This window comes from Seriola dumerili, unplaced genomic scaffold, assembly GCF_002260705.1.
Source record: "Seriola dumerili isolate Sdu_G_001 unplaced genomic scaffold, Sdu_1.0 BDQW01000478.1, whole genome shotgun sequence".
NCBI classification, from domain to species: Eukaryota; Metazoa; Chordata; class Actinopteri; order Carangiformes; family Carangidae; genus Seriola; species Seriola dumerili.
In genome coordinates, this window is record NW_019174733.1 from 1,190,079 (window position 1) to 1,203,736 (window position 13,658).

At 42.4% G+C, this 13,658-nt stretch overlaps 2 protein-coding genes across 2 annotated transcripts; both read left to right on the forward strand.

The window, feature by feature from the left end:
* Positions 1-689: 689 nt before the first annotated feature.
* Positions 690-5,521, forward strand: LOC111235305 (leucine-rich repeat, immunoglobulin-like domain and transmembrane domain-containing protein 1). Its single transcript, XM_022763720.1, has 4 exons — positions 690-811; positions 1,257-1,717; positions 2,937-3,242; positions 3,514-5,521. The coding sequence occupies exons 1-4, from the start codon at positions 690-692 to the stop codon at positions 4,578-4,580; spliced, it is 1,956 nt and encodes a 651-aa protein (XP_022619441.1). The 3' UTR covers positions 4,581-5,521.
* A 599-nt stretch (positions 5,522-6,120) lies between these two features.
* LOC111235354 (leucine-rich repeat, immunoglobulin-like domain and transmembrane domain-containing protein 2) lies at positions 6,121-9,714 on the forward strand. Its single transcript, XM_022763788.1, has 3 exons — positions 6,121-6,230; positions 6,529-7,319; positions 8,894-9,714. Exons 1-3 carry the CDS (start codon positions 6,121-6,123, stop codon positions 9,712-9,714), a joined length of 1,722 nt encoding a protein of 573 aa, XP_022619509.1.
* Positions 9,715-13,658: the final 3,944 nt, after the last annotated feature.

Genomic DNA, 13,658 nt, shown 5'->3' on the forward strand with positions numbered 1-13,658 from the left:
TAAGTATTTTTATTTTCTGCCCGAGAAACATTGTGGCTTTCTCATCAGTGGTTCAGGCCTCACCAGCAGGGTATATTTATTTTATTTTGGATGAAAAAATATATAAAATATCTGTTTTTAAATCAAAATATCATCTTTGCTTTCTAACACCAGAGCTATTAGTTGCTTTGTGATAAAAAAATATTTTAAGGATGGCAGAGTCAGAGAATGTTTAGTGAACATCTGTTGAGTGCACATCCCAAGGTAGGAGCCACAGGCTATGATATAGGGGCCACCGTGTGGTAAAACATAGTGCTGCCCACTTACAGATTAACAGTCATGGCAGGGCTCAAATGAACAAGCTACATTTGAGGGAAAGAAAAAAAAAATCCAAACATCACAGTGGATTATGACCATTTCGGAAGTGTTTTTCTGTGATAATAAATAGGGACGTCTCTGCGCAGCCTATCGGATTCCAGGATGCAATACGCATCCAAATGAAAAGAACGCCAGTCCTTTCGCTAATCCTTGTATATCCTTTTTATCTCGGGACTCATAGCAGTCTGATCACTATGGGACAGCGAAGCGGTGGGACAAAGCCATGCGGATGATATTCCTGTAAATGAGAGAGAAAAACAAGTCTGTTTGACTTCAGTGGGCGCAAACTGGGCGCATGTAGGCAAGCTGCGTATGCGTAAAAGTGGGCCAAAATGTTCCTCGTTCTGCTCCTGGGGCTCTACGTGGCCACAGGTGCACTTGTCTCCCCAGTGAGCTCCTGCCCGTCGCAGTGCAGCTGTTTTTTCCACAACCTGAGTGATGGATCAAAGGCCAGGTAAGGAGGATGTCAAGATGGAAATGATTTTATATCCAAAACACACAGACGCATCTTTTTAGACGGACAGGTCTTGTCCTCACAGATGTTTGCACAGAGGTGAACACGTGTGCAAAAGATAATTCAGGGAGTGCATGTTGGTCCAATTTTATTTAATGCAGGATTATCTCTCAAAGGCACTTTCAGCCTCCCCATCTATGCGTTTTATGTGTTTGGGTGGATTGGGGAATGAATATTTTTCAGAATTATTAGCAGCGAGATTTCTGCTGCCTGTGAATTTACCTCATATTTTGGTGTCATATAGAGTCCACAGCACGATTTAATTGAAGACTTTAATTATTTAATTTTTTATTTACTGTGTTACTTTGCAAAAATATGCTTAATTGCGTAAATTGTGATGGATGAGTTTGAGGTGAACACGAATTCACTTGTGTCTTCTTTGTAGGAGCGTGATTTGCAATGATCCCGAGATATCTCTTGTGCCTGTGGGGTTCCCTGTTGACACGTCCAAGCTGCGGATCGAGAAGACGGCCATCCAGCGGATACCAAGCGAAGCCTTCAACTACCTCTCCAGTCTGGAATTCCTGTGGATGTCTTTCAACACCCTGTCCGCCTTGAATCCGGACAGTTTCAGGGGGTTGTTCAACCTGGAAGAGCTTCGTCTGGACGGCAATACCCTCACCGCCTTTCCCTGGGAATCTATCATGGACATGCCCAGCCTCAGACTTCTCGATTTGCACAACAACCAGCTCACCTCGCTGCCCGCGGAGGCCACAACATACATCAAGAACCTCACCTACCTGGATCTGTCCAGCAACAATCTGCTGACCCTGCCGGCAGAGGTGCTGTCCACCTGGCTGGCGGTGAAACCAGCGCAAGGGCCAGAGAGCTCCAAAATGATACTTGGTAAGGGAGGGTGCACATCCTGATACACAACCTTCATTCACCCACACTTCCTGGTCGTGGTTTATGCCTGTCTCAATTTAAAATACCTTAAGCGCGCTTTTAAACACCGTGTGTGAAGCTGGACAGAACAGTTGCTAGGCAACACATCATTTAATGTATGCAGTTATGCTTGGTGAATCTTGGTGATAAAAATCGTCACATTGATATTTGAAGAAGTTATTATAAATGTACTAACAAGTTTACTATTTGAAGACCAAGGCAACACTTTACTGTAACACCTCTTATTTAGCATTGATTGGCAGTATGAACGTTTGATAAATGGTAGTAACACACTAAAATGAAGATGTTAGCAGATATGAGATATAAGCGTTTATTAATGTGTTTGTCAACAACTATAACTTCCCCTGTGTGGAGAAGTTTTATAAACTAGTGGAAGCTGGTGTAGAAACAGATAGTGAATGACAACACAGTAAAACACAGCTGTAATAATATAAAATATGTCTTTGTGGGAGAGGTTATTATTGTCATCAAATACAGTAGGCCTACATAAATGTCTTTATATCTTCTCACTACTACATAAACCATATATTAAATGTGTAGATATAGTGCTTATGAATTCTAATTTTCTATCACATTTTGTTTCTTTATGTTTATTTTGTGTCTTGACCCATTCTGCACCAGTTTACCTTTTAAATCTGAAGACAATGACACAATTGAAGTCAGTGTGGCATTTTTTGTTGTGGTTTTTAGTTTAATTTAGTTTTATTGCCTTTAAAATCAGTTCAAGTGCATGCACGGTGTTGCAGGACTTCACAGCCCACTTTATGTAAAGAATACAAGTAGAAATATAAAGTTCATTTTGCACTTTCCTTTCTTGTGTGTTTAACCCATCCTGATACTCAGAATAGTGGACAGCTGGTCCAGGTTCAGCTCTAAAGGCTGCTGTGTCAGTCACGGTCAAGGACAGGTGAAATGACAGCAAAATCTGATCTTGATCACCAGACCATCATCATCACCAACACCACCACCATCATCATCATCACCACCACAATCATTGCCGTAGTCATGGTCATAATGTAGTTTATGAATTAAATGTTAATCCTCTTACAGGATTAACGTCCTAACATCCACACCAGCCATCTGCAGGCTGGTCTATCACTTTGCACACAGCTGGGCGCTCGTCTTCCTCCTGTAGCCTCACTTATACCCTCACCCTCAGGTCTCCATGACAACCCCTGGGTGTGTGACTGTCGGCTCTACGACCTGGTCCAGTTCCAGAAGTCTCCAACGCTTTCAGTGGCGTTCATCGACACGAGGCTGCGGTGTTCAGCTCCGGAGAGTGTGTCGGGGGTTTTGTTCAGTGATGCGGAGCTGCGCCGCTGTCAGCTCCCACGTATCCACACTGCCGTGGCACGAGTCCGGAGCGCTGTTGGAAACAATGTGCTGCTTCGTTGTGGAACCATTGGAGTCCCCATCCCAGACCTGACATGGCGCAGGGCAGATGGACGAGTGCTCAATGGAACAGGTGAGTCAGCAGCTCTCTGGATGTCAGAGTCTGTTATGTGGCTGAGATAAGATGCTTTTGTCTGCACTGTAGTGCTGCTGTTAATTAAACAGAGAGCCACCAGTTGTAAGTCTGACTGACAGCTGTGGCCACAACAATGAGTTATACAACACTGATCACCTGCTTGGCGTCTCTTTGCACATTTTTTTTTTGCACGTTTGCACATTTTCCATATGTTGTCCTTTTGTTATCATTGTGTAACAACCATATTCTCTCCTCTCTGCTTCCACAGTCCAGCAGGAAACCTCAAAGGAGGGAATCACCTGGTCCATCCTCAGTGTCCCAGCTGTGTCCTATCGTGATTCAGGGAAATACATCTGCAAGGCCACTAACTACGCAGGGAACGCAGAGGCTGTCATTTCTCTCGTCGTCTCTAACTCACCAAAACCAGATGGGAACCAGACCAGCAATGACAAGAAAGCCAAAGTCAAGAAACCCAACCAGATGGGCAAAGCTGCCTACCAGGAGAAACTGGTGGCCAGATATGTGGTTCCAACCTCCACCCCTTCATCCCTGCCTGCCCTGGATCCTGGCCTTCCACCTGGGCTTGGTCCTGATCCTGGACTAGCCAGTTACAGCCTGGCTGACAGAGCCACACCAGGGCCCGCCACCTCCTCCAACCCAGATGCACTGCTGGATCTGGAGAAGACTAATCTAAGCAACTTGGCAGCCAACACCTCATCGCTGCAGCAGGACCCAGACAGGGTGGTCCGCTCAGTAAAAGTAGTGGGGGACACAGACAATACAATTTCTCTAAACTGGAGAGCCCCTAAAGCCAAGAACACGACAGCATTTAGCGTGCTGTACGCTGTGTTTGGAGAGAGGGACATGAGGAAGATCAATGTTGGGGCTGGACAGAACCGTGTAACCATCGACGGACTGGTGCCCAGGACCAAGTACATTGCCTGCGTGTGTGTGAGGGGGCTGATCCCCAAGAAAGAGCAGTGTGTCATATTTTCCACTGATGAAGCAGCCAGTGCCACTGGCACCCAGAGGCTGATCAATGTGATTGTGATCACAGTGGCCTGTATCATCGCTGTCCCGCTCACCGTCATCGTGTGCTGTGGGGCGCTGAAGAGACGCATTCAGAAGTACTGGGGAAAGAAATCCAAGGACATCCAAGATTCATATGTGACCTTTGAAACACTGTCGCCCGGCACAAAGGCCAAAGGGCTTGAGGGCGAGTATTTAAACAGACTGAACCCAGAGGAGTCCAACAGGCTGCTGTCAGCCCGCTCCAGCCTGGACTCTGAGGCCACAGCTAAGATAGAGGGACAGCCTAACGAGTACTTCTGCTGACGTCATGCTCCAGCTCCGGCTCCTGCTCCACGCCATCTTCCTCGCACTCACCCGCATCCACGTCCCGGTCCAAACCCTAATACCCATTCACATCCCCATCCTCATCACCACCCCCATCCCCATCACCATCCACATCCATATTCACAACACCACGCACACTCTCACCCTCACCAACACCCTGACGTCAGTCCCCCTCCCACCCGCTCCCATACACCCACACCATGGGATTCCCCCCCACCTGTTCCCCCTCGCTGGATCACGCCACCGACTCCACCGCCACAGAGAGCCAACTTCTATCAAAGGACTTTTGCACGCTGCACTATCATGGAAATATCAGTTTAGAGAATATTCACATTTTAATTCACTTGTTTTTTTTTTCCAGATATGGACTGTCACACATGTACCCACACATTAATAATCGACAACATCCAAACACACTCATGCTTTCATGTCTAAAAGAATGTTTTTATCACTAAGCCTGTAAGAGAAAACATGTCAAAAGCTGAAACAATCATTGTAATTTATATTTCATTTCACTTGCATGGCCCAGCAAAGAAACCTCTGCAACCTAATCTGATTTTAAAGGGAACTCAACGGCAGACACTCCATTGTTTATATCATATATGTATGTGCATGATTTGTAAATACGTTACTGGATGATGTACACTTACATATAAAGTTAAGTCTGTGCCTCTGTATATATCCGTCATACGTTCTCGGAGAAGATATACACATAGGCATGGTTCTAAACTCTGGTGAATGGAGAAAAAGCTGGAGCTGGAGAGAAGTACAGAAAGGACTGAACTATGACACAATGTAAATAGCGTGGAAATGATGCAAAATGAAATATTAAACAATTTCTACTCCCAGCAACGAGACACTTAATGAAATATCTCTATGTACCTGTTTTGTGCCACTTAGAGGCATCATTACCCCATTAAATGTAGATCTATTCATTCCAATGATATTATTTGAATATAGTTAAATAAACTTTTATATATACATATCCAGTTAGCAATGCCGTGTGGTTTTATATCTCTATTTTCACCTATCACAATACTGATCATTTTTCAACCCAGGTCTCCTTTCAGAAAATATTTATACTTTTGATTTTATTCATGTGGCTGGTTTGCTTATAGCTGATCGAGCTGCTTTTGAGGAGTGAGTTCAGGATCTGCAAACTCTTGGGAGTATCTGTCTCAGGTGGTCTAGGACTTAAAGGTGATACTTCAGTCTTTATAAAGGGGTTGTAATGTCTTAATTGATAATTGATCTATAAAGCCTTTTATTATTTACATTAGTCACAATTTAGAAAAAACGGTTGACTGAATCAGAAAGTGGTGCCTCCTTGAACATATAGTGGGTCAGACCTATTGACACCATCAAGTGTTAATCATGCGCGTCTTCCCCAAGAATTAGATGCCACTTGTTCAGTACGCAGTACGTCAGGGATTAAGCTTAATAGGCTTCTCGCGTCTGCCGCACTGGACATGTCTTGAGCACGAATGTAGCCCTCAACTTTCAAGTATTTTCTCGGACTATGGACATAATTTGTTACCTGCTAGTTATAGTCGTGTTTAACGTTCAAGCCTATGGAACTTATTCTCAATGTTTACGCGGGTGCAGCTGTGTAGAAGACCGTCATGGAAGGTAAGACCTAATTTCATGTCGTGCAATCTTGACAACGGCAGAGGTATTTTTAACCAATCCAACTGTGTCAGTGGGTGACGGTAGATACACAGGTGACTGAGTAAATGGTTATTTGAAAATTGCAGCGTTTATGTTTTCTCAATAAAGTAGAGAGGGAGAATTTGGGGAATAGATTGAGTTGTATAAAGCTCTTATCTGTGGTCCTAACAAGCCACTACAGGTGATACAGCTTGTGTTCATGAGGCATTAGGCTGCACAGAAAGCAAATGTTCATTTATGCTCTTCCCTTTAACCATAGGTCACTCATATGTATGGAGGAGAGCGCGTTTGGGGCCATACCAGAGAACCTTCCAGATGATATGACCAAAATCAGAATTGAAAAATCTCACTTTACTGAAATACCCAGAGGGGCATTCTCAAAGACCCCCGCCTTGGAGAACTTGTGGTTGAATTTCAATGATATCACAGTGATAAACTCAAAAGGTCTGGAGGGTTTGGGGAACTTAACTGAGCTCCGTCTGCAAGGGAACAAGCTGCGATCAGTACCATGGACAGCGTTCGAGGACACGCCGGCCCTCAAGATCCTGGACCTGAAGCACAACCAGCTGGACGTCCTGCCGGAGCATGCGTTAAAATTTTTGCCAGGTCTGACTTACTTAGACTTATCCTTCAATCGGCTTACGGTCATATCGAAGGAGGTCTTCCAAAACTGGCCTCTTTACCAAAAGCTACAGAGCACGGAAGAGCGGGAGGCGACAGCTTTCGGGCCGAACGTCGTTCTGGCGCTCCACGACAACGCCTGGCTCTGCGACTGCCGCCTGAAGGGCTTCGTGGAGTTCATCAGGTCCCTAAGGCCCCCGATTATTCTGATGAACTCCTACTTGACCTGCTCAGGGCCGGACTTTAGGGCGGGCAGGTTCTTCCATGAAGTAGAGCTGCAGGCGTGCATGAAGCCCGTGGTCAGCAGCCCGTCCTCCAACATCAGCCTGCCCCAGGGCACGAACCTCACACTGCGCTGCCTCGCCAAGGCCAGGCCAGACCCAGCGGTGTGGTGGACATATGGTCTAAAGATAATCAGAGGATTTCATGGTAAGAGTGCAACATACATCCGCGCACCAGTTCCAGTGATATCTTATGGTAAATTAGATACTTAAGCACACATTTTAATCGCCGACCCCTCTTAAGATGCGGAGGTTAAATCTGGATGTTGGCCCACCGCGATATAATCACCACTGATTCTCTCAAGCTGCGCAACACCATCAGTGTTGATTAAGAGTGCTGGAGATTATAGTGTACTCTAGCCTACCTAATGTCAACCGTGTTGGGATACTGTGTAATTAATTAAACCTCTGCGTCATTAGACTTAACCTTAGTGGGTCCAATTCTTACAGTAGCCCAGATCATATGACGAACAAGATACCAGTCCATCATAAACTAATAATAATACCAGGCTTCTGCTCCCTATTAGAAGGCCTATTACTGTCACTGCTGAGAACAGTCACCTATCCTATTAATTTGTGTAGAAACCAAATGGGTGTAGCCAAAATTGTACCCAAGTAAAACTACTGTTTATACATGTTTATACTACTATAATAACAAGTACTCAAGTAGAAATAAAAGTAGTCATCAAAATAATGAGTAAGACTAAAATCCAAACTACACTTTCTAAAAATGCTTTAAACTGGTTAATAAGTGTTTATTAATTGTTATTTGTTCAGTTTTAAGTCACTAATAAGAACAAGCTATTGCCAATTTGTGAAAAATCGTCCTGACTAGTGAGTCATTAATAGTCAAGTCCTTAATAAAATCATTAATAAAAGGTAATGAGTGTCTAACCTAATAAGCAATCAAGGTCACAGTAACAAGTAAGTCACTAGCAAAAACTCACAGGTGTCTCATTGTCTAATAAGACAGCAGAAGTTAGCCAGTCATGTAAGTAAGTTGTTAATAAAGGATTTCTATACCAACCTGTTAAGTCTGTGCTTTGGAATCTTAATAAGTTCTTTGTGGATACTCTGCAGCATGTTCCAGAAGGTCAGAGGTCAATTGGTCTATTGGAGGGGTGTTCTTGATGAATTAAGGGATGCTGCTAGAGGAGGATGAACGTAAAATGAAGCCCACTGCTGTCTTCTTTCTACTGTTTTAGTGTGGACATTATCCACACATCATCATTTCAATAGTTTAACATATACTAGGACATATCTTAAGTGTGATCACAAATCTTCCATGTAAATATTACAATGATATTTAGTACATCAGTAAGTAAACTCATTTTTTCGGACCAAACGATTAATTGAAAAAAAGAAATTCCAGATCAATTGATGCTTAAAATAATTGTTAGCTGCAGTCCTGCAATGTATATTCACCTTAAAGCTGTTAACATCTAGTATATGTCTGTAGCACTATGATTTGTGTGTCTGTGGGAAGGGGTCGTTTTCAGCCTATAACTTTAATGGGGACTTAAGTGGCTTAATTGTTTAATTTCTTCTTTGTCTTGTGGGGTGGAAAAGAAATTACCTGAATTTGGTGGAATAATTTGTTTTGTGTATAAATGCCTCAGCATAATTACCAGAATGAGTTCTTCTAAAACAGAGTTTTATTGTTTAAGGTTGCATGTTTGTTTGTTTTTTAATAACATTGGATACCCCTTGTTGTCCTCGCAGAGTCTCAGGAGAGAGTGGATGAAGACACCATTAGATCCCTCCTGGTGATCCCCTCCCTCCATGCCGCCGACCGTGGTGTCTACACCTGCACTGCTGTCAACTTCATTGGGAACTCCTCTGTCAGCATCCTGCTGGATGTTCACTCTCCAGACGGCTCCCACTCATCAAGCCTCCCTGGCTTCCCGGCTGCACCAAGTGCTGGAGATGAAAACGTCTACATCGACATCCGCATCGCCAAACAGATGGTACGTGGTATCTCCATCGAATGGTACGCTGCCTTGGAGCACCCCGCCGAGACCTGGTTCACCATCCACTTTGGCCGCGCAGATGCTGATAAAAAAGAAATGATCTACATCGGCCCCGGGATTCACTCTTACTCCGTCTCCGACCTGATGCCTGCTACCAAATATGAAATCTGTGTAACCATTAAGAATCAGACACCACGTCCAGGCCAGTGCATCATGTTTGTAACAGGAAGTGACATTACTGAGATGGAGCAGAGGGAGAAACTGATTCATATAGTGGTGATAGTTTTAGCCATGGTGCTGGCGGTGCCTATAGGTATGTATGCCTGCACCACTGACATTAAGTTTGCCTGTCTGGAGGGTATCATGGAGTCCTGGAAGAATCGGCGGAGAGAAAGCAGCTCTTCAGGGGTGGAGCGAGACAGGCAGGGCACCTTCGACAGCCTGCAGGCCGCCAGCGACGAGGGCCTGGTTAATAAAGATTCCAGTGAAGACAGGAAGGTGAGGAGGAGGTCAGATGACAGACTGAATAAGAGCAAAGCTGACCACAGCAGACTCACAGCTGAACTATATTAAATTACTGTTTTGTTAAATCAGGAAGGAAAAACATGAAATTGAGCTTGTAATAACAGACTGATGACTCAACTCTGACCAACTCTTTCTGTAAATTAGAACAGAAAAAACAACCTGCTGCATGATACTGACTTTGATACTGATATAACTACATTAATCAACAGAATGACAATATTGTCTGCCTTGGTTTTAATCTCATCTCTTCCTCTGTTCTAGGCCGAGGAGTGTGTTGCAAAGATGTGAATGATGACCATTATGTCAAGAGTGTAATTCAAGGATTTGCTCCAGTGTAGAGAATGTGCTGCAGTTTGTTCCTGTCTGAAACAGGACATGTTTGTCTTGTTTTCATGATGTGTTCAAATGTAAATTAGCACACATTTTAAATTGCTGCTTTATATGAAGCCTTTGTGATTGATTTAAATGAAACCCAGACTTCCTGATGAGGACTTTCAGTCGTATGTGTATACTTTTCTTCTTGATTTGAGTCTGTGTTAGCAATTTAATATTGTTTTACGTATATATATATATATTTATATATGGATCTATTGATCCATTGAGCTGACTGGTTTCATTTTGGCTCACCTTGCTTACTTTGTCAGTTAAGTTGTTATATTTTTACTGTACAACAGATAACTGGATCTGGAAAAAGAAATTCTCTTTAAACAGATGGTGAGTGTGCATTTTCATCAGTAGAAAATATTTTCTTTCAATTTTCTACAAATCATAATAATTCACAGTTTGTACATACAGTGTATGAGTGTCAGTTACTATATATAAGTTTTTTTTCTACTTTTTAAAAGAGCAACCAGACACCTCATGTATCAGTGGATCTTGGAAAATCTTTCATTAATTAATCATTTTATATCAAATTTTGCTTTCCTTTGTGTATACATGTGTATGTGCGTTTGTGTATGGGGTCATATCATGTGTTTGGTGTCATAGTACCATGGCATAGTTCTTTGAAAGCAGCATTATGGGTGACAAAACATCAAACAAAGTAACAGGACCGTAATTCCTTGTCCCTTTTATATAATTGAAGGTTACCTGGAAACACACACGACCACCAAATTTGAATTAAATTGATGTACAATTTAAATTTTGTGTATGTGTGTTTTTGTTCTACCATTTATTTACTGATGCTTGACCTTGGCAAAAAAAAGGGGCACTGAGTTGATTTCACACATAAAGTTGTAGCAAACAGTTGTAAAAGTCCTGTGCGGCTCTGGAGGAAAGTCTCATACCATCAGGGTTATCACACCTTGAGCTTGAAACTTAACATTTTGAACAGAAAGCCAGTGTTTCAAAACAGGAGCTGTGGGGTTTGAAAGAAGTGAGCGTGTATCAGCTACTGAGCTGGATATGAGCTTTTAGATATTGAGTGACCCTGCATATCTGAAGCTCGATCGGACCATTCTTTAAAAAGGAAAAAAAAAAAAAAAAAATCTCTTTCGAGTCAACTTTCTTCAAGTGCAATCTCTGCAGTTAAAAAGCATTTTACTGTATGTTTATATGACCAGGCACAAGGTTACAGCCCTATTGACATTGTATCTGCATTAAATGAATCAGCGATAGAAGTTGACAAACAGAAAGAAACTTGTTAGGTCAACACTTAAAAGTTTATGTTAAACATAGGAGTGAATTTCAAAATCGCAGTTACACACCACTGAGGTGGCTGAAGCCATTTGATGAAGTTCTGTATGTGAACTGTAAAGTTTCACTAACATATGTTTAATCCTCTCTGTGTCTGTACATGTACGTCACAGTTTTTCACTTCTGCGAACACAACACACAGCAGCCATGCGTCACACATGATCTGCACCAACCAACCCAGACAGATGGCACGTTGGATATTCCTCGGCCAATGGCATTGTTCATTTGACATAATACCCAAACACTGGCATCCTCTCCCATATCCTCTCTTTCTGTCACTTTATGATCAGAACACACGAGCCCCCTCCTCCATCTCCATGTGTTGTCGTCTCTTGTGACGCAAGGAGATCAGTCCATCTCTGCTGGGACCCGCTGCTGTTGACTTACGATGAGGGTTTTAAATGACTGGCTGAGATTGGCAGCTCTCATTTTCTGGAGCGCAGGCACATCTGCTTTCTTGCTTGTTCAGATGTGTTTATATGATTTGTGGGTGGGGGATTGATGTTGCTTTTTGTTGTAATCCCTATCCACCGTGTTATGACACAAGACAATGTGAATTCTGTAAACACTCAATTTCAGCACAGAACACATGAATTACATGTTTGTTTGGGCTTATCTTATTTTTCTCCTTACATACCCTGTGTATGATTTAAACACTGCTGCTGATCTCATGGGCAGCAATGTTCAAAGATCAGAAGTTAATTTCTTGTATTCATGATGTTTTATTTCTTAGTTTTTCTTTATTCGGAAAAGCAGATGTTTCATTTACCTTTTAGAATTGCTTCAAACACATACCAGGATTTTTGAACCCTGTGTGTTTCTTTCATTCTAAAGCATCAATGCTCTTTGCAACTTTCAACTCTGTAATCCTCTATCAAATAGCCCAGTAATCCTGGCTGCCTCTTACATGGCATAATGCATGATCATTTGGGCTGCTCCTCATATTCCCTCATTTCACTTCAGAGCATTAACAGCTTGCAACATTGAAAAGTGTTTGTGTTTTTGTGTGTGTGACAGCTTCAACCTAAAATTTGGGTCTGTTTCCTCAGGAATCTTCGGGACTGCAGTTGTGTGAGAAAGCAACACATCTCACATTTGTGCAAAAGCATTTTTGCGTTTTTTCTGACTCAGTTTAGGTGGCAGTTTTTAATTTGTCAAGAAAAAATTAAAAAAGAGCTCCACTCTGCATCATCATAACCATATGAAATGTGCCAGCCGATGTTGCAGAAAGTTTGATGCCAGCCACACATATCTTGTCAGTTCAAACTAGATCAGGGCAGATGGACTTTTGGTTTTTCGCCAACAATGCAATATTGTACAAAGATGAACAAGTTGGTCCTTGGATTAGAGAGGGTAATCTGCAAATTTCATGTTTTATGTAACTTTGAAATAGTGTGCATGTTTGGCTGATGTCTACACAAATACCCAACGAGTGGTTCAGTGTAACTTCATAATTGGTAGTGCTCACATTGACATTGGAGCTAAGGAGAGCAAAGGGGCTTGTATCAGGATAATATATTACATATTTGCAGAACATCTGGTGAGGTCTTACTAAAAACAACAGCAAATGTAATATAGCGGTGTAAGGCCTCATTCATACATCTCATTCTAGCCCCTGTTGTTCTACATTACTCTTATTCAGTGTTTGGATTTACTGCTTTGTTTATATTGATCGAATTTTTACAATATCTTAACACATGCTGCACCAGCTTCTTTCTTCTGCTTCTTTCAGACTAATGAGACTAAAATCTTCCTCAAGGCCACAAAAGCTTCAGCTTCAGTCATTCTATGTCAAATCTTTTACACACCTTATTTGTCTTTCACCTGAGTGCTGTGGTCCAAGCTGCTTCTCCTTTGTCTCCAGAAGGGGGCAGTACAGTATTTTTGCAGGCTCATTAAGGAGGTGTTGGTCTTAAGATGATGGTAACAAAGCTCTCTCTCTCTCTCTCTCTCTCTCTCTCTCTGTGTTCCACAGTGCCCTCAAGGCTACAGTCCACTGATCTGATTGTCCTGGACTCAGTATGGTCTAATCCTGGACAGCTGTAGCTGGTCTTGACCAGATACACCACACTGTCCCACCAGCAACCGACCAACTGTTTTTAAAGGAATAAGTTTTCTACTTGTTATTGTCACTAATCAAACTACATATTGATCTTGATACTTTTACTTAACCACATTTCACTTAATTTTACTGCAACACTATATTACCTTAACAGCTGCAGTTACTTAACATACAAAATATGTGATCAGTTTACAAAAGATGACGCACTGTTGTAGATTAAAATTCCCAAAAGACC